This window comes from Prionailurus bengalensis, chromosome C1, assembly GCF_016509475.1.
Source record: "Prionailurus bengalensis isolate Pbe53 chromosome C1, Fcat_Pben_1.1_paternal_pri, whole genome shotgun sequence".
In the NCBI taxonomy this organism is placed as follows: Eukaryota; Metazoa; Chordata; class Mammalia; order Carnivora; family Felidae; genus Prionailurus; species Prionailurus bengalensis.
The window spans coordinates 37,126,400-37,150,219 of record NC_057345.1 but is presented as its reverse complement, the minus strand read 5'-3'; the positions used below and the strand labels follow the sequence as shown (position 1 = coordinate 37,150,219).

The 23,820-nt window shown below is 41.2% G+C and overlaps 2 protein-coding genes across 4 annotated transcripts in view; one reads left to right on the top strand and one right to left on the bottom strand.

Moving 5' to 3' along the window:
• Nucleotides 1-2,367, bottom strand: part of LOC122480460 (cytochrome P450 4B1) — a 61,262-nt gene extending 58,895 nt beyond the window's left edge. Inside the window, exon 1 of the mRNA XM_043574895.1 lies at nt 2,015-2,367. Coding sequence (XP_043430830.1) covers nt 2,015-2,038 — 24 coding nt within the window. The 5' untranslated portion in view covers nt 2,039-2,367. The remainder of the gene's footprint in view (nt 1-2,014) is intronic.
• The window catches only part of EFCAB14 (EF-hand calcium binding domain 14), a 39,330-nt gene continuing 17,828 nt past the window's right edge, over nt 2,319-23,820 (top strand). Inside the window, exons 1-4 of one of the 3 annotated variants that reach the window (XM_043574902.1) lie at nt 2,319-3,531; nt 4,964-5,112; nt 11,091-11,236; nt 21,013-21,111. In XM_043574902.1, the coding sequence (XP_043430837.1) occupies nt 3,350-3,531; nt 4,964-5,112; nt 11,091-11,236; nt 21,013-21,111 (576 nt within the window). In that variant the 5' untranslated portion in view covers nt 2,319-3,349. The remainder of the gene's footprint in view (nt 3,532-4,963; nt 5,113-11,090; nt 11,237-21,012; nt 21,112-23,820) is intronic. The other 2 variants (XM_043574900.1, XM_043574901.1) reach the window with 2 other exon arrangements.

The following is a 23,820-nucleotide window of genomic DNA, read 5'->3' as shown; positions in this document are numbered from 1 at the left end:
TTGGCAGAAATGGGGATGATTATACAGAATCATAACCTCAAACTCAGAAGCAGTATTTGTAATTTGCTTGAACTATCAACCTTTGTTATTATTTTGTTTCCATAGAAATCCCTCTCATTAAACTACCTGATTGCTCACATCAAATAGAAGCCAATTTAGCCAACACTGGCTTCTGACCTACAACCTCCTCAAGTTCAGCCTGTTCTAACTAATCATGCTAATACATGATGTGATGCCTATGTAAATAAATAACTCATAAAAAATTGAAACCCAATTGCACATTATTCAAAAAATATAGATTGACTTAGGTAAAACATGAATCTGATTATAACCCATTTGAGTTATTTAGTTGGTTAAATCTTGGCCCCTGGGAATCTCTGCTCTGGAAAATTTCTCAGTCCTTGGTTATTGTTTTCCTTACAGTCATCACATTAACCTCTCCAGCATGTTGCATACTCTGGAGGGTTTTAAATGCCTCAGCAGCCACTCATATGCCAAATGGTAGCCATCAGGATCAGACAACTGAATGAAATCAGCAATAGCCACGTAAATGATGAAGATGGTAACTAATGGCCCTCCTGCCTGATGACTCAACTACTGGGAACATAGAATGTGTGATTCTTCAGCCTGACTACATCAATGGTAGTAACCAAGAATAATGCTATATTGGTTGGTCATACCCTCAGCGTGCTGAGACAATGACCAAAATGGGGGGAAGGGGGATTATTAAAATCAAAAACAAATGGAGACCAGCCTTGATAACTCCCTGAGCAGACAAAGCCAGTTTAATCATACAAATATAGCTTAATTTAGCTTTAAGTTTGCAAGGCTAACTTGACCTGGGTTGCTTGTTCCCCTGGAAATCATAAGCAAAACTTAAATTGCTTCCAAGGTTAATGTGAGGTAACCACTGGCCAATTCCCTATCATTTAAGAAAATTCTAATATTTATAACCAATCACTGTGAAGTCACTGCTTTGTTACTATACAAGCTTCTTTTTTTTTTTTTAATGTTTATTATTTTTGAGAGAGTGAGAGAGGGAGCTGGGGAGGGGCAGAGAGAGAGGGAGACAGGATCCAAAGCGAACTCTGCCCTGAGAACAGTGAGCCCAATGTGGGGGTCGAACTCACAAACTCTGAGATCCTGACCTGAGCCGAAGTTGGATGCTTAGCCCACTGAGCCAGATGCCCCTATACAAGCTTTTTTATAATGATATACCCTTGAGCCTAATTCCAAGTTTTGGTTTGATTGCTCCCAGTTTGCAAACTGTCTTTAAGTGGTGTATCTACAATACAGTTTTACTAATTACTACTTCTATGACCCATTGATTTAACTTCTGTTATTTCTGAAATTTTGACACAGTTTTAAGCACCAAACTTTCCCCAAAGTCTTCATCATGGTCCATAAAGCCCTACAAGATCTAGCCCCTGATGCTGCCTGCCCTCATTTCCTACCAATCTCCTCTTTGTTCTTCAGGTTCAGCCACACCAGATCTTCCAGGTCACTCCTTCCTCAAGGCCATCGCACAACTCCCCACCTGTCTTCCTCCCAGTATCTAACCAAATGCCCCCTCCCTTATCATGAGCCACTCCCTATCCCCTTATCACATTTCAGTTTTCCTCATAACATTTGTCACCTCCTGACATTTAATATACTTGCCCGTTGTTACTCTCCTCCCACTAGAATATAAGCTGCAGAAATAGAGTTGGCAGATAAAATACAGGACATCCAGTTAAATTTGAATTTCAGAGTTAAAAAAAGATTGACTTTCCAGTATGAAGACGTCTCAGACATTGCATGGGATATACTTATACACTGAAAAAAATTCGTTGTTTATCTGAAATTCAAGTTTTCCTGATGTGCTGTTTTTGTTTAATCTGGCAACCCTACGCAGAAAAGCAGGTGGTTATTTAGCTCATCGCTGTGTCCCCAGCGCTAGAGCTGCTCCTGACAAGTAGTAAGCTCTCAGAAAATATTTATACAATGAAAGAATGTGTTCAACCGGGTCACTAACCTGTAACACGCCTAAACTTTTCATAAACAGCAACTGAGTCAGGGGGGCGGAGTCTCTAGACTGTGTTAGCCCAGATCACAACCGGGGGTCAGGTGGCTGATGCATTTTACAAGCAGGTCGAGCAGCTGGGTATTTTGCCGGCCTTCACCCCAGCACCTGGCGAAAGAAAACTCCGCCCCGGACAAGTGAACCGGCTGGTCCCAGGTGGCCCTCCTGGGGGCGGGGCCTCCCCAAACTGCCGGCGGGACCCAGCCCTCGCCGAAGCCAGGGCCCCTTTAACGCCCCGCTTCCCACTACGGCTCGCGTCCTCGTGTGACGTCACCCGGCTGACGGCCAATGGAAGCGCGGCTTACTGGCAGGCGGCGCCGGCTGCTGTGCCAAAGGGGAAGTGAGCTGGGGCTGGAGCGATGGCCCGGGTTTGGAGCCCGCGGCCGCCGCCGCCGCCGCCGCCGCCACCGCCAGCACGTTTGGAGCAGCTGCGGCTGCAACCGGAGCGGGGGCCGGAGTCGCGGCTGGAGTGGAAGCGGCGCATGTGAGTTGCCGAGAGTCGCCCTTGCCGAACACCTCAAACTCTGGGCGGGAGCGCTTCAGGTGGGCTGAGCCGCCGTCGCCCTTCTGCACCGCGCCACGCCGCTGGCCCAGACAGGAGGGTTGGGGTCTCCCAGGTGAAGGACTGGCGCTTGGCAGGCTTAGCCCTCCGAGCCGGGTTCTAGGCCTTCCTCAGTCTCGGGCTCCTTTCAAACTCAGGGCGGAGGCCGAAGGACCGTGATCACCCCGACCCGGGCATTTTCTTGGCGCCTAGGCTGTGTCGGGTCTGCGAGCCCCCTATTGCTTCCACCTCTCCAGCTAGAGAGCGACTAGCGCATTCCCACTGTCTAGCTCTGCACCTCCCCCTCTCCTCTCATTCAAGAACAAGTTTCTTTTCGCTCTCAGTTGGAAGTCCTGCCCTGGAAGGCCAAAACACCCATCTGTGTGCCCTTCCCCAGTTCCTGGAGCACACTTAGAAATACCTACTTATCGGGAGATAGAGGTTGCTCCCCTATCCACCCTCTTATCTAATTGAAACTCCATGCCCAGAGCCTTACCCATTTTGATCACCAGCTCCCTGGCCATCTCTATGTGACTTCCCCCACCCATCTGAGTTCCACTTTCCTCTGGGCTCCAATCTCTAGCCCCCAGCGGATCTGGTCAGTCCCACCCCTGGGTGGGAGTGACCCAGGGCTCTGGCCCAGATTCCCCACCCTGGAAGGCAGCTCCAAGGCAGCGAGAGAATTGGGCGTCGGGTACGAACCTGGCAGCTCAGGAGTGGGTGCTCCACTCACCCCACACAAGAAGATGAAGAAGCGCAAAGAGCTCAATGCATTGATTGGTTTGGCTGGGGACAGTCGGAGAAAGAAGCCCAAGAAAGGCTCAGGCCACCGCCTTCTTCGCACTGAGCCTCCTGACTCAGACTCTGAATCCAGCTCTGAGGAGGAAGAAGAATTCGGTTTAGTTGGAAATCGCTCTCGTTTCGTCAAGTGAGTGATGCAGTGGTGAGGGGTGGGGTGGGGAAAAGGCATTTCCTTATATTACCAAAGGGGAAAATTGAAAGGAAGGAGAAGGGTGTTCTTACAAAGCAAAAAGGGTGTAGACCTTGGACAGCAAACAGGAAGAAAAGATGTTAGGGAGAAGATGAGCTCAGGTTCTGAATGAAGAAGTTAGAGATCTGTCTGTAAGTGTATAAAGAATTCAGAATCCAGGGTGGAAGTATGGACTTGGGGAATGTGCCAAGAGCCCAGAGAGAGCAAGTTGGGAGTGGCAGAAAAGCTAAGAATAGGTACATGGGAGCAAAGAAGCTTTGGGGAGTAGACCTTTTTTAAAAAGTGTAGTAAAGACAGGAACTTTAAGGCTGAAGATTATTTTTCACACTCTTGATGAGTCTGAATCTTGATGGTGGGAGGATATGGTGAGGAACATACAAAGTGTGACACTTGAGAGTATGTGGAAAGTGGGAGACAAAAAGATGAGGCAACTTTTTTCCAAACCACTTTGAGATGGTGCAGCCACTAGGCAAATCCAAATGAGCTTTGAGAACATTGGGAATTGGGCCCAGGATGGAAAAAGGCTAAAGGGAACCTCGAAGGTGCCCTGGGACCCTCCCAAGAGAGCACACTCAAAGAATATTCTGCTGAGGATGTGGAAGCTAGAGCTAGGCAGAAGGTTGGAGTGCTAAAAGAGATAAATCCTTTGAGGTTTTTTTGTTTGTTTAGAGTGTCTTTGTCCTTTTATTTTATTAAAGGAAGAGTTTGGTTTCTAATGAGCTTTGTCAAATTAAGCAGTTAAAAGCAGTCTCGGATTTGGGATATGAAAAGATGATGAATAGTTCTACTGGAATAGTTGCCCTGATGAGTTACTTTAGACCTTGAGTGCTGGTTGAAGTTTGGTGTGAAATCTAACCCTTTTCCATGTTTCCTGCCTTCTGAGCCGATAAGCTAGAGTGCTTCAGGTGTCCACTTAAACCTACGGGCTCCTATTTCTTCTGTTTGCACTAAAACTTGCTCAAAAGTCTATGAAGTTTCAATAATAGGAAATAGGGTCCCCTGGAGGGAATATATGTTGGAGAGCCAGAAATAGGGAAATTGTAGTGCTGTAATGGAATTGCAGAGATCTGGTCTTTACACTTTCCTAACACGAGTGTATCTCCAAAGACCTGAATCCATGATGATGGCTGTGGGCTGCCGTGCCCACAGGATCTCTTTCTGTGTCATGTGAAGTTTGAAACCTTTGTATCCAAAAGATGAACTCTTCATAAGGTCTTAATTAGTCACCTTCAACCCGCTGTTCAGATTTACGTGTGTTACCCAATGTTCCCTGGTAAACAACTATATGGCAACACATGTATGCTATTTCTAATACAGCTGTACTCATAATCATTTTTGTACTCCTGGTTGAATCTGTTCTTATGATCAGGGGAGACTACTTACGATGCTGCAAGATCTGTTATCCCCTCTGTGCTTTTGTCATCCTTGCCGCCTGTGTTGTGGCCTGCGTTGGGTTGGTGTGGATGCAAGTTGCCCTGAAGGAGGATCTGGATGCCCTCAAGGAAAAATTTAGAACAAGTAAGTGGTCGCCTTTTTCAGAGTATTATCTTATTTCCAGGTCTAGGTCCACAGAGTGGAATTAAGAGTTTGCCCAATTATATATTCCTTCCAGCCTTCTTATACTTTTTCTTAGCTGTCAGCTTGAATGTGAGAATAGCTGTTTGTATTTTTGAAACCCACAAACAAAAAGTTATGCTTATGTACCATCATGAAAAATAGCATCTGAAATCATGGCATTACAGTCAACACTTAAGGTGCAGAAAGGAAGTGCTAAAGTCCAGGAGTCTAGAACCTTGGTGAACCTCAGCCTGTTGCCACTTATATTTCCCCAAAGATGAAGTGGCAGTAGCCACACTGGGCTATTTCCTTCCTCCTCACAGGGCCATTTGAGAAAGAATGTGGGAATGTCTGTCAGTTTCCTCCTTAAGAAACACCATATGGAAATGGGAATGGGCAATAATAATAGCATTTATTGAGTGCCTACTGTGTACCAAGTCACAAATAAATATTTGTCTCATGAATGAGACAACCGTTTAAGAAGCTTTTTTTTTTAAGTTCAAGAGTTTTTGGTTTTTTTTTTTAATTTTTTTTTTTTCAACGTTTATTTATTTTTTGGGACAGAGAGAGACAGAGCATGAACGGGGGAGGGGCAGAGAGAGAGGGAGACACAGAATCGGAAACAGGCTCCAGGCTCTGAGCCATCAGCCCAGAGCCTGACGCGGGGCTCGAACTCACGGACCGCGAGATCGTGACCTGGCTGAAGTCGGACGCTTAACTGACTGCGCCACCCAGGCGCCCCTTTAAGTTCAAGAGTTTTATATATTTTAAATTATAAAGTTATATTTTGCCATGTCCGAGGTACTTTATTTGAGAGGTGTATTTGCCTAGTAACTTCCACCAGATTTAACCTAAGTATCTTCCTTCAGCAACACTGAGATCTTTAGTTCTAGGATTCAGGAGTTAATTTTCTAAGCTAAAGAACCAGTTTCAAGTTAATCCCAAATGCCTTAACCCTAGCAGTATTAGCACATGGGGTAACTGACCACTAGGCTTTCTCAAGGTTTTAACAAAATCTGGCTCCAGAACTGGAATTAGAGCTGTGTCCCTTCTTCCCATCTCCATCCTTCAGAGATCACAGCCTCCAGGCTTTCCTTCACCCCACCCTCTGTTTGCTGCCTGCAGTTATTCAAGTTCCGAACCTGACCTAGAGGCAGCTAATCCTTAGTTACTGTGATAGTAAAGTTCTTAGTGATGTTGCTTGAAAAAAATGTTGAAATACTAATTTTGCTTTTCTTCTGATTCAGGGAATGGAACTGGGTAAACCACAGTTCTCTGCCAGAATCATCTTGACCTATATGTTTAATCAACTGGTGGAATCAGAGTACAGTATAACAAAAAATGAGATTTGTATTCTAATTAATTTCCTTCCTTAATGGCTGTCCATACCAGTATTACAAAGTGTTTTTAAGGCCAGTGTTGTCTTTGTAAGCCAGTAATCATAACTTGGAAATGAGGTTCTCAGAAACAATGTTTAACTATATATAACCACTAAAGACACCTGCCTGTGCCCTCATCTCTATATAATTAATTGGGCCACCTAGGTTTGTGCTATAGTTTGTTTTGATCATGTATAGCAATTATTTATTTATACGTTTCAAAACATTGCTCACTTCTACCCTCCAGGGGTTCCTTTCTCTGACTGCTCTGTGCTTGTGTTTACAGGACACCCATGTAATTTATACCTTAGCTGAGCTTTTCAGGGAATTTCTTTTTTTAGAAATGTATATTTGAAGTGTATACACATAATTGACCTGGCAATCAATCAGTCAACAAATATTTGTTGAACACTTGTTAATATCAATCCCTGGAAATACTACATTCAGGAGATGCCAGGAATTGTACCCTGAACTATGAGACCTGCTTTCTACCATTGAGCAACAGTCCCCTGGGACCCTGACTACATTTGTCAGCCAGCTGAGTGAAGCAGATTTGGAATTGTCAGTCCAGCTGCTTTGTTGTCTTTGGTTTTCTGCAATAGAAATGCCAGCTCTGTAAGGGTGTCTGGGTGGCTCAGTCGGTTAAGTGTCCGACTTCGGCTTAGGTCATGATCTCATGATTCATGGGTTCAAGCCCTGTGTTGGGCTCTGTGCTGACAGCCCAGAGCCTGGAGCCTCCTTTGGATTCTGTGTCTCCCTCTCTGTCTGCCCCTCCCATGCTCATGCTCTGTCTCTCTCTCTTTCTCAATAATAAATAACATTTTTAAAAATTAAAAATTAAAAATTAAAAAAAAGAAATGTCAGCCCTGTAATGTCTAAAGCAGGACTTCTAGGGGGTAGATCACGGGGCATAGTCGGTAGGCTGAACCATCGTGGACCACTGGCCTCAGAGGTGTTTTTTTTTTTTTAAACCATTATCTTGAGTAAATGAGGTCAGTCATGTTAAGCTTAAATAGTCTTTCTTTGAATTAGATTTCTACTTTAAATATATTTCAAGAAATTTATTTCTTGTTTTTCAAGAGGACCCTGGAAACCACTGATTTAATTAAGACCACCTGCTGGTCTGGCTTTACTAGCTTTTTGGGACATTCAGATCCCTTTTTCTTTATTTCAATAACTTCTCAAAGACATTTGTCAGGAAAGGAGGCAGGATTGCTGAAATATCTGAAATACAAAGCAAATCCGATAGACTTGGTATTTTTCCTTGTGGTCCAAGAGTAACTTGATACTGAAGCTAAAGGTACTAACTGGCCTTGAAACTCAGCTCAGTATTCTTTACAGACCCAGGTACTTCAGAAGACCTCCACAGTTATTCTAAGGAAGGTTCCGTTCTCAACCATCCCTCCCTGTCATTCAACAATGAAACACTAGAGTAGAGAAAAAGAATTTGGAAAAGAAGGAAAATATTAATAAATTAGGCCATCTCTTCAGTCACACAGGCAAAGTAGCAGTTTGGTCATTTAGTACAGAACTTAAAAGTGTTCTTGTGGTGATGAAGGCTTTAGGAGGTAAGTGTCTGACAGCTGGAGTATTCTAGAGAGAGTACTGGCCCTAAGAGCAGATTTGACTGATGAATCCTGGGTTGCTCATTGCTAGCTGTAAAACTTAGATAAGTCGCTTATTCTTTCTGAGCCATGATTTTCTCATCCGTAGAACACAAAGACCTATTTATGCTACCAAAGCACTTTGGGCATCTCTCTGTCGTAACATCTGTCACATTGCATAGTAACTCTGTGACAACACCTTGCTCCCCCGTAGGCTGAAAGCTTCAGGGTCTTCTGTATGCACTAGTGCTGCATGCAGGACTGGGTACATGGTAGAGACTCCATAACGAGTTTGAATGATTACACAAAAGTTTATTGCAAACTAAAGTGTTAAATATAAAATATTGCTGTCGATATTGTAGGTATTCTGACCAGAGTGTATGCAGAAATCTCTATTTCATTATCTTAGAGATCAGAAAAAGAGCTATGTAAAGTCCTTTGAGTATTAATACACCAAATTTTAAATGAGTTGCTTTCCATGTTGAAAGAACATAAATTAGTAATTGTAAGTTGTTTGCTACCCTTCCTCCCGTTTATGTAGTCAAAATACCTTGACTGAGCTGGTCTCTCCTAAAAAGCCCCAAATCAGATAATGAAAATGATCATCTCTTGGCTCATACCATCTTAAGTATCCAGGGTGTTTTCAGGGCTAATCAGCTTTATTTGTTTGTTAGTTGATAACTGTAACCCAAGTTACTTATGTATTTGTCTTATTTCCTCTTCCACTTCTGCCTTCTACTTCTTTCATATAAACTATAGGAAAGATTCCGGCTCCCCTCCCACCCCCCACTTGGGACATTTGACCACCTGAGAATGACAGGCATATGTGGGATAAGTTTTACTTTACAACCTCACTGAAAACGTAAAAGAAATTCAGTGAAATGCTAAGTGCTGTATTAATTTAGACTAGTAAAATGTTCTTACTGTTGGGTGGATGTTTTCCTGCAAACTGTGTGAGTCAAATATTACATTAAAAGCCCTGAGGGGGGAAAAAAATAAAAGCACTAAGGGAAATCTTTCATTTGTAAAGAAACCATTTCACACATATTTTTGAAAAATTAATAAAAATATCTAATTTTTTAAATCTGAATTTTGAGGTAGTGGGCTTGTTTGCAGTAGGGATACCACCACCACCCCATCCCCAGTTTTGTTGGGGACTTTTTGTTGTTGAGTTTGTTTGATTGCATTTTCTTTGTTTTACTTAATAGGATAACATTAGTTCCATTTCATACCCTATAGTTATTTCCCTGGAGAAGCATTTGGGTGCTTCTGTGTACCTGGCACTGTGCTGTGTGCTGGAAATACATGACAAATAAAACCTGGTCCCTGTCCTTAAGCAGCTCTCTCTTGGTCTGATAGAGGAGGACAGATGTGTTAAATGTACATAATGAGCACAGTGTGTTAAGTGCATTGCAGAGTTTGGAATGGTAAAGTGGTGGTGGTCCAAGCCGGGAGCCCAGCTATTTGTGCTGAATCTTGAAAGGAATTAACTAGGCTAAAGTAACAAATGGAGAAGGAGCAAGCCAAGGGCATTTAGGAAGAAAGAATAGTGTGCGCAGGGTCACCGAGGCTTAAAGAGGTTCATGTCTGGGAAATCCATTTGGCTGGGAGATAGTTTGAAGAGTTATGTAAAGTGATGAGAAATGTGGTTGGGAGGTAAGCACAGACCAGATTTATTTGATCAGTGATACTTACTGAGTGCCTAAGATGTGTCAGGTATATTCCAAAGCTGGCTTCACAGGGAGGAACCAAAAAAAGTCATGGTGCTTAAATTTTAGTAATGATTATATATCTGTCCTGTATGCCAGGGGTTTTTTTGTTTTGTTTGTTTTGTTTTTTTGGTTTCAAAGGAAATGTACAATAGCTTATCAGGCAGAAGAGGAAGGACTCTTTCAGGCCTCTGCATTCAGGCTGGCAAATCTCTAAACCAGTCAGAAGTTACAGTTTCCCAAAGGAAAGTTCAAATATCACCCTGTGCTTCACCTAACATGTTCCTTTATCTTCTATTTCACTTTGAGCTTTTGGGTTGATTTAAGATTTGAGGAAACACTTTGCTGTTTATGAAAAAGATTTAGAATTGTAATCCTCATAACAGCACTTGAAAGGTGATTAAGAACCTATCTTGCATTTGATCAGTTTGAGATATAAAAAAAGTAGATGTAAGCACTTCGAGATACAACTTTTGATGTCACCTTGAGCATTAATGGAGTAAGGTTTATAAATCTTCACTGACTAATCACAAATCTCCTTAATTGCTCTGATTAATACTTAATATTTATTTATCACTTATTGTATGCCTGACCAGCCCTGTTTAGTACTTACTTTACAGCCATTCTTTCACTTAATTCCAAAAATCCTGGAGGCGCCTGGGTGGCTCAGTTGGTTAAGTGTCCGACTTGGGCTCAGGTCATGATCTCACACTCTGTGAGTTCGAGCCCCGCATCGAGCTCTGTGCTGACAGCTCAGAGCCTGGAGCCGGCTTCAGATTCTGTGTCTCCCTCTCTCTGCCCCTCCCCTACTCATGCTGTCTCTCTCAAAGAATAAACAAACATTTAAAAAAACTAAAAATAAATAAAAATAAAAGTCCTGTAAAGTATATTTTATCCCTGATGAGGAAACTGAGCTCAAAGAATTTGAGTAATTTACTCAAGATCACAGTAAGTTACACAGTTAAGATCCAAGTCCAACTCTTTTTGCTGATACTTTATCATTTTTAGCCATGTGACTTTTAAAAGTTGCCTGTAATGAAATAGCCCCAGTTAAAATGGAGCTTTAGTATTAAAGATATATGTTTGCATAAATAAAAGAACAGTATAGCTGATCAGATACAAATTCAGTCATCCTATCAGGATTAACTTTTACTAATCTGTCTTCTTTCCTAATGTATGATCATTTTTTCATCTTGGAGTCATGAGGAACTTTGGCTATTTATGATTATTCTTGTTTTTGCTTTTAGTGGAATCTAATCAGAAAAGCTCATTCCAAGAAATTCCCAAACTTAACGAAGAATTGCTCAGCAAACAAAAACAACTCGAGAAGATTGAATCTGGGGAGCTGGGATTGAACAGAGTCTGGATAAACATCACAGAAATGAATAAGCAGGTAGCAAATGTGTGATTTTATTTCTGCGTAGTCTGTGAATATTTAGTTTGTTTAGTATGAATTTGTAGGTATAGAGCACTCACTTCCAGTTGTCTTACTTTTTGAAATGATGTCTTGCATGCTATGATCCGAACACATTACAGTCAGGCAGAATGGGTAATAGTTTTGCATTTGCCAAATATTTAAGATGTTAGCCTTTTCTGTAAAGCAACAGTTTTACCAAATAAAGTAGTTTGGAGGGAGTTAGAAGTTCTTGAGTCAACGTTTCCTAAGGAGCATTGTAGGTGTCAGATAAAGAGTGTCATTCTGACCTCTAAGAAAAATGGGTAGTCGATTTGTATTAGATAATGAGAGCTTATTTTGTTTAATTAGAGTTCACAGACTTACAGTTGCAGCCTTGAGTTTAGTGGTATACACTGTTGTAAGAAAAAAAAAATCTGTAAACCATCAATAGCTAATAATAGTTATTCTAGAGTAGCATAGGAAGAGGTAGCAGAGTTCGTAGCAAGCCTAGAGGAAAAGCCCCTAAATTGGCCAGTTCTCAGTAGGCATTGATTCCAGAAGAGGGGTTCTGCCAAAGGAAAAGGGCTAATACAAAGGATGTTGGTCGAGAATCTCCTATGTATAAGGTACTATAGTTGCCACTAGGTACTCAGCCTCTGTCCCCAGTTTTTGCAGTTTAGTTACAAAAGCTATGCATTGGCAAGACAACTCAAGTACCAAATGAATGGTATACCTGCAAAGTATTTAAAAATAAATATACCATCTTCATTGGAGCTAAGAAGATATTCTCTTCTTCAGAATGGAGTCACAGTGTTCAGAATCAGCCACTGGCAGGGAGCTCTGTGCTAGAATAAAGTGCTTACACATTTCCAAAGCTACCCTCATCTTTCAGCAGCAGTGTGAGAGGGGCAGTTCAGCTCTTGAGACCAGGGGTCAGTGGCCTGTGTCAGTGGTTTTCAGACTTTGGCCTCGGACCCATAAAAATAAATGTTTTATGTCATGGGGCGCCTGGGTGGCTCCGTCAGTTAAGTGTCCGACTTCAGCTCAGGTCACGATCTCGCGGTCTGTGAGTTTGAGCCCCGCGTCAGGCTCTGGGCTGATGGCTCAGAGCCTGGAGCCTGCTTCTGATTCTGTGTCCCTCTCTCTCCGCCCTTCCCCCGTTCATGCTCTGTCTCTCTCTGTCTCAAAAATAAATAAACATTAAAAAAAATTTTTTTTTTAATAAAAATAAATGTTTTATGTCATTACCCAGTAAACATTTATCTCCATACATATATGGGTAACCTAAATAAAATTTTCTGAAAACAGTAACTTACCCTTAATATGTTTTATGTTTACTGGTTTCTATTCAGTTCTATTTCACTTTCTTAAATCACGCATGAAATAATTGATGGGTTGTAGCACCTAGTATTTACTCGTTATCATTTATCTTTGGATTCTCAGTAATAAAGGAAAAGCAAGTATTCACTCCCTTTTTGTAAAAAGAATAGGATAAATTGTAGCCTTGCTTATATTGACAGAGCAAATTAGCAGTTTGACCAGAGATTATATCAGGTGAAAATAGACCACAGCAAAGCACTGAGAAATAATTAATTAGCATCCCTCACTGGGGCAAGCCATGGATTCCATTGATATAGTTAGTCATGAAGAGACAAGAATGAAATCTTTCAAGATGAAGAGTCAATGTCAGCCCTTTCCCATCTCCTTCACGTAAATCGGCATTGTGGGAAGAGTCAAAGAGGAAATTGGTACTTGGTGTGAGAGGTCACACAGATTTTCAAATGTTTGCTACATATTTTGGCTTCTGAACTCTCTTTAACCAGGAATCTAGCAACAAAAGAATCATTTTGTTCTTGGCCTGGCTGTTATTTTTAACGCAAGAAGTACCTGGGAAGGCAGGCATACAGAAAAGTTTACTTCAATCCTAGGGTTTCATGTACAAAACTGGGAGAGATTGAACTGAAGCCCTTTCCATTTTAGTCTCCATAGATCTTCAGAGATGAGGGGACTGATGAGACCAGCCTGATGCAGAGGAATTCTCTTCTGGCAACGGCATAGGAGGATGCGTGGTAGTGAAGTGAGCTTTGTGTTGGTCCAAGGGGAGCCCTTCACTCTCTGAGTGATGTTCTGAAATTAATGATACGCATATCTGATGGTGTACTCAAGTAAAAGGCATTTGTCCTAAATCAAAATAGGTCTAAAAATAAAATTAGTATTTAACCGTGTTTCCATATCTAAGGGTAACTGTCAGTTAAGATGCTTTTATTGGCAAATTATTTTTTAAAGAACAACTCAGAGTGGCTTAAACAATAAGAAAATGGATTATACCACTTAACAAGAACTGTCCTTATCACAGTGTGAGTTGAAAAAAGAAAGCCATTAATTTGAAATAAGTTAAAATCAAATTTTGCATTGCAAACCTTTAAACTAATAGTTAAAATCTCATTTACTTTTCTGTTTTATTCATGAGAAATCTCTAATTTCATACCCATAGCCATTCTCAACCATTATAAGGAGTCTCCTCCCCCTTCTTTGAAGGCCGGTAATTCAACAAATGTTTAATGAGCTGCTCTTTTAGAATTAGGCCTTGGATTCAAAACCAAAAATGATGTGACTTCTGCCTCAAGTCTCTTACAGTTAAATGAAGGAGATAAGAGTGAACAATTGTTATACAGCCTCTTGAGCAATAAGAAACAGGTCCACATGAGTGCTGTGAGGGTATTTTTAAGTATGTATTAACGAGCATGCTGGGGCCAGACGAGGCTTCTCACGTATCTTGAGCTGAGTCCTGAAGGGCACATAGGAGTTGGCCAGGTGAAGTTTGCAGAAAGAAGAGTGTCATAGGTAAAATATTACTAAAGTTTATCCTTATTTGGAGATTCTATATTTGTGAATTCACCTACTTGCTAAAATTTGTTTTTAACCCCCAAATCCTTACTTGTGGTGCTTTCATAGTCATTCACTGATGGGCGTACAGTGGCAAAATATTTGAGTCACCCAACACAAACGTTTCCAGGTGATGTCAAACAAAGTGACACTCTGTTGTTTCAGCTCTCATACTGTAAACAGATTTCCTTTTCGAACTATAGTTAGTGGAGTGTTTTTACACTTCTGTGGAGTTTTTGGTGATTTCACTGTTTGAAATGTCCCCCTAGCATAGTGCTGAAGTACTAGCTAATATTCCTAAGTGCAGAAAGGCTGTGATATGCCTTACAGAGAAAATATGTGTGTTAGATAAGTTTCAGGCATGAGTTCGGCAATATACGTTTAATAAGATGTCTTTAAACAGAAACACATGTAAAACAAGGGTTATGTATAATATTGACCAGTAGCCAAAAATGTGACCAGTGAGCTCTCAGGAACCTAACCCTCTGCTTCCCTTAGGAGCAATGGTTCAGTAGCCACTAATTCAGTTTTTACTGCAACTTTCTAGAACGTAACTATTACAAATAATGAGAATATACTCTATGTCCAAAAAAATAGACAAATGAAAACCACGGTGTGTTTAGAGAATTTTAGTAGTTCATTATAGCTATAGTTTGGCAAAAGAGGCCAGAAGTAAGGATATGTCAGCAAGAGCCAGAGGACCTTGAGTGCCTTTTTATAGTATGCTCTGTATCCCTTTTGGCACTCAGTCCCAATAACCTTATGTTATAGTTATTTGTATATACATCTAATTACACTACAAGGTCATATACTGTAGTGCGAACTTTAAGCATGATGATGGCAATGATGATGGCAGTTAAGATGACAACTGCCACTCATGAAATGTTTTCTTTGTGTAGTCCGCTGTTAAATGCATGACATAACGTGATCTCCTTTTGTGGTTCTATAGCCCTTTGAAGTAGGAGGTAGTATCTCCATTTTACAGATATGAAAACGGAGGCCCAAAGAGGTTAAGTAGTTTGCTCAAGGTTACATAGATGCGTAGCATTGCTAACATTAAAATATTCAAGGCATGGGAGCCCGTTTTCTTTCCAGTTTTCCATTCTGCCTTACATCTTTATATCCTCTATAGGATGCAGTAAGTGCTCAGTAGATCAAGTTGAAAAGTTGTGATGTCAGGTTTCTACTAAGACTCATCATTCAACACTGATGATTATCTGTTTTAGTAACTTTTTACTTACTGTTTAAAGAATCCTTAATTTTAGCCCCAGAGCAAAAAAAGCAGCATTTCAGACTTTATAGTAGGAGATGGTCTGATAAGCAAATGGTCTACAGTAGTTATTTTTAATTCTGCTAATGAAAAGTCATGTAATATGCATAAAAGTCATGAATAATCTTTTGGCTGGAATGTGGAATTTTTTCTTAATTCAACTTTTGAGACTCTTTGAACTACAGCGTGTGACTTTTAGAGATAAATTCTGTCATACTTGAATCATATCTGACATTCTAGAATGTCTATTAGAGACCAGAGGAGTCCCAGAGATAGTAAAAGGAGAGTGCCCCTTGTCTGTCCACTCTAGTTCCACATGTAGCTTTGCTGTAATTTTCCACAGATACTAACATTACTCCACTCTTGAGAGAGGAGTGCTGACAGATGGAGTCCAGCTTTGCAGTTACAGGGATGTAGTTGAGTCCTAGTGACCAGTGTGGGGCTCAAGACTTATAAATAAGAGGTCCTAAGTGATGTTTGGTAATTAGAGAGTTAATGGTCAGCGCATCCTCTTTCAGGGAGGCAGCTGATACCCTAGGCCTGGCTTTCACCTGCTCCTCTGGTTTTGGGTGAAGTGGTGGCTGCCCCCAACCACACTGGCCATTTGTGGGTTTTTTTTGTTTTTTGGGTTTTTTATTCCAGGTGTCCCCCACCCCTGCCTCCATCCTACACTGGCCATTTAAATGGGAGGCAGTTGCCATTCTTGAGATACTTCTGATTAACATCAGACTCTACCATAGCCTCAGGATATTGCAGTACCCGGGAGAATAGTGTCTACCTGATCACTCCACCCAGAACACAGCTTGTGTCTTTTAGGACCTGGCCTATTGTGAGTGGAAGGAATTTGTTCCCTTAGGTGGCCAAAAGGTAACTGCAAAATTGATGGGGCATTTAGAATAACCATATTCTCACCATCAGATTGGTATTGAGTTGATTGTGTACATACTTTGGAGTACTGAGTAAAACATACCTACCTGGAGGATGGCCTCCTTCCTAGCTTTTATGTTTGAGCTAAGCATGTTCAGATAGCCTTGGAAGGCCCAGTGAAGGGCATGGAAGAAAGGGCCAGCCAAGGAAATCTATTAAACCCTTCCAGAGTTGTGATGTCTTTTTCCTATGTGTATTTCGTTCCCATCTTTTGTGTTTAAAATTTTATGAGTAGGGGCGCCTGGGTGGCGCAGTCGGTTAAGCGTCCGACTTCAGCCAGGTCACGATCTCGCGGTCCGTGAGTTCGAGCCCCGCGTCAGGCTCTGGGCTGATGGCTTGGAGCCTGGAGCCTGTTTCTGATTCTGTGTCTCCCTCTCTGCCCCTCCCCTGTTCATGCTCTGTCTCTCTCTGTCCCCAAAATAAATAAACGTTGAAAAAAAAAATTTTATGAGTAGTATGTGAATGTATTCTTATGTAAGGTTTAAACAGTAAAACACGTAAGGAACTCTTATGAAAATTCCCTTTCAACCCTCATCTCTGTATGTTCCCCCATCACATACACATTTCTTGTCCCCATGGGTGTCCACTGCCATTGGTCTGGACTGCATTCTTCTAGTCCCCTTTCTAACAAAATCATAATAGCTTTTAATATGAATTAGCTTATGGGTTAGCGTGTGTGTATGAGACCAAATGGATGGAGTCATTCAGTATATATTGTACAACTTGTTTTGTTCCCTGAATACATCTCTTTATCCTTAGCAATAGATAAAATGGTTTCTAGTGTCTTGCTATTACAAATAAGGAAGGAGTAAATATTCTCGTGCGTACATCTTTGTGTACATGAGCAAGTTATGTGTAGATAGATTTCTAGAAATGAAATTGCTAAATTAAAGGATATAAGCACTCAAATTTTGACAGATACTCCTAGATAACGTTCTTACAGGTCTTCTCCAGTTTACATTCCCATTAAGAATGCCTTTTTCCTTATGTCCTTTTCAAACCCCAGTATTATTCATATCTTTTTAAAGGCGTGGATTAAAGCAACCTCTGTGATGTAATTGCTACTCTTAAGAGGTTATAGTTTGCTGAGAATATCTCTCTGTGGGCTGAGGTTTCTCAACCACATTGATTTCAAGTGCATAGAGTTGGAACGTTGAAGAGTATTCTGAATATTTTGGAGCATTTATGGAGAATTACATGTTCAAATGCTTATTAAATTTCACTATTAAATTTCACTATTAAATTTCACGGGGCGCCTGGGTGGCTCAGTCGGCTAAGCCGCCGACTTCGGCTCAGGTCATGATCTCGCGGTCCGTGAGTTCGAGCCCCGCGTCAGGCTCTGTGCTGACAGCTCAGAGCCTGGAGCCTGTTTCAGATTCTGTGTCTCCCTCTCTCTGACCTTCCCCCATTCATGCTCTGTCTCTCTGTCTCAAAAATAAATAAACGTTAAAAAAAATTTTTTTTTTAAATAAAAAAATAAAGAGCTAACACTTACCAGGTATTTTGTTTGTACTAAGAACTATGCTACGAACTTTAGTTATATATCTCATTTAATCCTCGTGGCCTGTATTAGTCATCTTTCACTGTGTTACTTTTGTCTCAAAACTTAATGACTTAAAACAGCAAACATTTGTGATCTCACAGTGTCTGGGGGTAAGGAATTTGCGAGCATCTTAGTTGAGTGGTTCTGGCTAGGATCTCTGTAAAGTTGCATTTAAGATGTAGGCCAAGGCTGCATCATGTGAAGGCTTCCCTGGGACTAGAGGATCTTCACTCGTATGGCTGTTGGCAGCAGGTCTCAGTTCCTCTCGATGTGGGCTTCTCCACAGGGCTGCTTGAGTGTTCTCATAGCAGGGCAGCTGAGCGAGTGATCCAAAGAGGAAGCCCTGGTGCTTTTAAAGACCTAGTGTCCAAAGTTGTTGTCACTTCCACTGTCTAGTGTAGGCTGAAAGGAAGTCACTAGGGACAGGCCACACTCAAGGGAAAAGGATGATGTCCCACTTCTTGAAGGGAAGACTCTCAGACACTTTGTAGACCTATTTTAAAACATTCAGATGTCCCTATGAGATGATTGTTGTTAAACAGTTTTTATTGTTTTAGGCATTTTACTGGGGAGAAAAATGAGTCGACTACTTATTTAGGCTTATCTCCTCCTTCCTGGCCTCCACCCTCTACTCTGCTTGGACTAGTCTTCTCAGCGTCCATCCTAGACACAGAGTGTTCTTTCTCAGCCATACATACATTGCTTTCAGTAAATACTTAACCAATCCTTGTCTATGTGCCAGGCATATTATGGAAAATGTGAAAATACACATGGTCCTTGATGTCATGGAGCTTAGAGTCTAGTGGGAGAGATTATCCTTAATCAAGTAATCACACAAATAAATAAATTATTGTCACTTTGAGAAATGCCATGAAGAAAAGGTATTCCTGGACCCGTTCATGCTGTTGCTCCCTATTTCCTAATGCCACACTCACCAATTTAACCTAGGAAGAATAGCTGCTTTATTTTTATATATAAAATCCTTCTCCATCAGAGTCTAATTTGAGCCCTCCTTCAGTGAAGCCTGTCCCTTTCAGGCTACACCAATATTCTTTTCACTGAACTTTATTCAGTATACCATCTAGTACTTAATTATTTCTTTAATGTTACCTACCTACCTCTACCCCTCCACCTCCCTCCTTCCTTTCGTCCTTCAGTTTCTCCCTTCCTCCCTCAGTCTCTCCCTGTTTCTCCTTCCTCCTCCCCCTTTCTCACTCACATTACAGTTCCTTCCACTGAGCCTTCTTTCTGTTCTTTAGATATGCCAAGCTCTTCCCTGCACAGAGGCATTTGTCCTAGCAATTCCCTCCGCCCTGCAATGTACTTCATTCAATCTTTGACTAATTCCTTATTATTAAGATCTCAGTTCAATTTTCATCCCTCATTGAAGCATCAGCTAATTTAATCTATTTGCTACCATCTAATCTAAGGTAGCAACCTGGTCACTCATCAAGTCAACTTATTTTAAATTTTCTTCTAATGCACCTCACTAACCAGTGTTTTTTTTTTTTTTTTCTTTAAAAAAAAATTTTTTTTTTTAATGTTTGTTTATTTTTGAGAGACATTGAAAGAGCGCATGTGGGGAAGGGGCAGAGAGAGGGAGACAGAATCCAAAGTAGGCTCCAGGCTCGAGCTGTTGGCACAGAGCCCAATGCAGGGCTCCAACTCAACGGTGAGACCATGACCTGAACCGAAGTTGGACGCTTAACCAACTGAGCCACCCAGCCACCGCACTAGTGTTTTTCTTATATAAAATTGTCTGTCTGCTTGCACTAAAATGTAAATACCACAAGATCACTCACCACTGGTATGGAATAGGTCTCATTTGTTGCAGTAATGAATGAGTGAAAATGGACCCGAAGTCCCTGAACATACCCCTCCTAAAAGGAAACAGGTAAAGAGAACTCAGTTCCTAAGTTCCTGGGCTCCTTACTAGGCTTCTTGTTCAGAACACACTGTCAGTTGCTCCAGGAATCTGTTGAAATTCTTCCTAGTACTTAATCTGGTGCTTTTCTTCTTTGTTTTTCTTTCACCTTCTACTAGGCTGTAAGCTCCTCGAGAGCAAGCCTCATGGTCTTGTTTGCCACTGTCTCCATAGTGTCTGCAGCAGTGCTTAGCACAGAGATGCCCGGCATTTATTGAAGGAAAAAATGAAGGATCAGGTTTACTTTGTCTGCTAGCTCTCTGGTGCCTACCACAGAGTTAGGCACATAACAGGTGCCCAGAAACTTGAGCTGTTACTGTGTGAGGCCATTCTGAATATAATTGCTATTGGTAGATCTGTGTTCTGATCCTAGAATTGGGGACAGGAAAGCAGTTTGGAACTAAAACTCTTTCAAGAATGTTTTGAGCCACACTATAAAGGTGTTTAGAATGTGATTTCTACAGCCTGAAATTATGTATTATACAGATTTCCCCAGTCCTCATTCAAGAGAGAAATCCAGCTATTTAGAATTCTACCCCTAAATAGCAGACAGGAAGACACATTTTATTTTTATTCTGTTCCAATTTTAATACATGTACTGAATCAGTCAGCGAGTCAGTGGGTATTTATTGAGCCCCTTCAGGTACAGAGTACTACTTTGATTGAGCTATTGAGTTTGAAATGTTAATCACATTGTTAAACCAAAACTGAATCCCCAAGTAGTTTCAAGTGTTGTACAAGTTCCTGTAGACTGTATTTTGTGATGATGGGCTTTTACTTTATAATGTATGTTCCCACTTGGTCAGCAACCAAAGTTCAGTAAATACCCAAAGTGTTATTTTTTTTACCAAAATGAAATCTTTCAGGGGTCCTTGATCATTAGCCTCCTCCTTGTCCAATTGTTGAGGGATTATGTTATGATTACTGCATCTTTTCATTTATTTAAGATTTTGGATCTTGTAGCTGCCAAGAGTAGGGTAAGCAATAATACTTACCCTTCCCTCTTTGGCACTAGTGTTTAAATTGAGCAGAGAAAAAAGAGATATTACTACTGCCTTCCAGATCTCGGTTCTTTCCAAAGTGCTGTAGTTCCCTTTCTTCTTGTGAGCTGACAGGGTATGATGTCTGGAGTGCCTTCATACCATCAGCAGCCATAGAGTCTGTGAAGGAAGCATTCATTCTCCAGATTCCGTTGTCATTTTTTGTTACTCTCTTCCTTTCAGATTTCTCTGTTGACTTCTGCAGTAAACCACCTCAAAGCCAATGTTAAGTCTGCTGCGGACTTAATTAGCTTGCCTGCCACTGTAGAGGGACTTCAGAAGGTAAGTGCTGCATTTGGGCACTGAGATTAACCTGTTGCTGTAATTTTAGCTTCTTACAAGATTTCTTTGAAAGCATGGCATTTGAAATCCTCTGGCCCAGGAGGGCAGTAATAGAGTATATCACTGTGTTCTGAACAGTTCAGAACATCTCTGTTTTAGTTTGGTTAGTTGGGCCTTTAATTTGCAATAGGTGAGTTTAGTTGTGGTTTGTACAGATTCACACCTTTTTATTTGCCTCCCTGAATCCCAGGATTTCTCTTCGGGGACTCTTAGGTTAACAAACGTGGGTTTGCTTCTCATCACTTGCCTTTTCAATTCATCATCCACAATGTCTTCATGAAAGCAGACCACTTGTACAGGAGAGTTGCTCTAAATTGCTATTTTTTTTCTTGGTTAAGAGGTTGTTTAAAAACAATACTAATTTGAGGGAAATGCAAGAATTAAAAGTTTAGGATATGATAGGTATTGGCAAGGATGTGGAGCAAAGAAAACTTTCAAAGACTCCTGCTGGGAGTATAAATTGGTAAAAAGCATTTTGGAAAACATTATATATTTTTTTATAAAGGTAAAGGTGCACATACTCTAAGCAATTCACTCCTAGGTATATATCCTAAACTCTAGGGCCTAGGCAAAAAATAATTTGGAATTTTTGTTTACTTGATCCCTAGGATTCAGGCCCAGAGCAGGTGGCAGTGACAAACCAGGTGAATAATATAAAGTGATCTGTAGAGCTGAATAAGGAGAGTGGCCACGGGTAGGAAGGAGAAAAAGGTGCAATTGAGACACAAGCAACATCAGCCCCTGCAGCAGGAAACGAAAGGTTTTCTGGAGCAAGGGAGCCTTAAAAAAATGGGTGCCAAATCTAGGATCTTTGACTTTTAAAAATTAGCGTGTGATAAGTTTTATTATATGCCAGGCTCTATAAACATATAAATCATTTCCACAAAGGAGTGAAACACTACTATGTCACATGCAGAAACAGAACTTTGTATTTTATAGCCATACCACCCATGTGTGCTCAGTCTCCGTAGTTTCCTGTTTATCCAAGATGGTCATCCGCTTACAATTTAAAGTGGGGGAGGGAGAAGGCAGGGAGACAACCATAATAAAGTAAGTTCTTCTTATCATCATTCCCAAGGGTCCAATGGGAAAAAGGTAGGCTTCTGTAATCTTTAGCACAGAAACAACTCTGGCAGTCTTGCATTAGAAAAGGCCATTGAGGGGTGCCTGGGTGGCTCAGGCAGTTAAGCGTCTGGCTTCAGCTCAAGTCATTGTCTTGAAGTTCATGAGTTCGAGCCCTCCATTAGGCTCTCTGCTGTCAGTGCGGAGTCCTCTTCGGATTCTCTCTCCTCTTCTCTCTTCCCCTCCCCCACTTGCTCGTGCTCTCTGTCTCTCAAAAATAAATATTTTAAAAAATTGGTTTAGGGGCGCCTGGGTGGAGCAGTCGGTTAAGCGTCCGACTTCAGCCAGGTCACGATCTCGCGGTCCGTGAGTTCGAGCCCCGCATCAGGCTCTGGGCTGACGGCTCAGAGCCTGGAGCCTGTTTCCGATTCTGTGTCTCCCTCTCTCTCTGCCCCCTCCCGCATTCATGCTCTGTCTCTCTCTGTCCCAAAAATGAATAAACGTTGTAAAAAAAAAAAAAATTAAAAAAAAAAAGTAACAAATCCTTTAAATAAATAAATAAATAAATAAATAAATAAATAAATAAATAATTGGTTTATTGCACTTATTAATTCAATAAACATTTGGGGAGCTTCCTCCAGTTTGTGCCAGGCATTTTGCAAGTGGTAAGAATACTAGTTTCAGGGTTTTGCTCTGGAATTCACATGGCTCTGTCAGCTGCTTCCTTAAAAAAAAATCTTAAACAAGAGCTTACTGTCGTGCATCCTAATGGGCTCGTACATCCAACAAGAGAGGATTCTCTAACAGTAGATGTCTTTGAACACCCATCACTTCTGTTAACAACAGTTTGCATAGATAACATCCCAACTTAGAGACTTGTACCACTGTGTTTTCTCTTTGCAAATCTGTGTGTTTATAATGTCAGATAACTACTTTTAATACAAGTGGCTCAGTTTTGAAGTGGTAGGTCATCTCAGATACCTGACTTCAGTGTATCTCGTTGATTTTTTTAAATGTTGAAAATGTCGTCTCTTGGTCTTTTGGATTCTTGGCTGTCAGTGTAATAAAAACAACCTTGGTTAAAAATACTAACATATTTAGTATAAAACCAATAAAACTGTCAGTATATCTTAATAAAAGGCGAACATCCGCCAAACAGTAACACTCTTTTGGATGTTCCCTTAGGACAGGTCTTTTTAAAGTGATGGTTTCAGAATCATGTTTCCCAAGTCCCCAGTCCACTTGGGCTCCTTAAACCTAATGAAGACAAAGTAAGCCACTACTCACGGCTCATTCCACTCAGCAGATGCTGATGGGATTCTAAAGCAAAGGAGGAACAAACGCTGCCAAATGGAATTTTTCCTTCATCTCTGCAACACTGGGTTTCCCAAAGCCAATAATGCTTCCACCCATTTTCATTTAAAAGCCCTCATTTGCTCCTGACACAGTGGCAATCTGCAGTGTTAGCTATGGCCTTCTGCCTGTCTGCTCTACCACAGGGCTTAGTAAGGGCCATTGGTAAGAGAACCTTATCTGTGGGTTCCAGATTTATGAACTAGAATTTTTTTTTAAGACAAAGACTTAGTT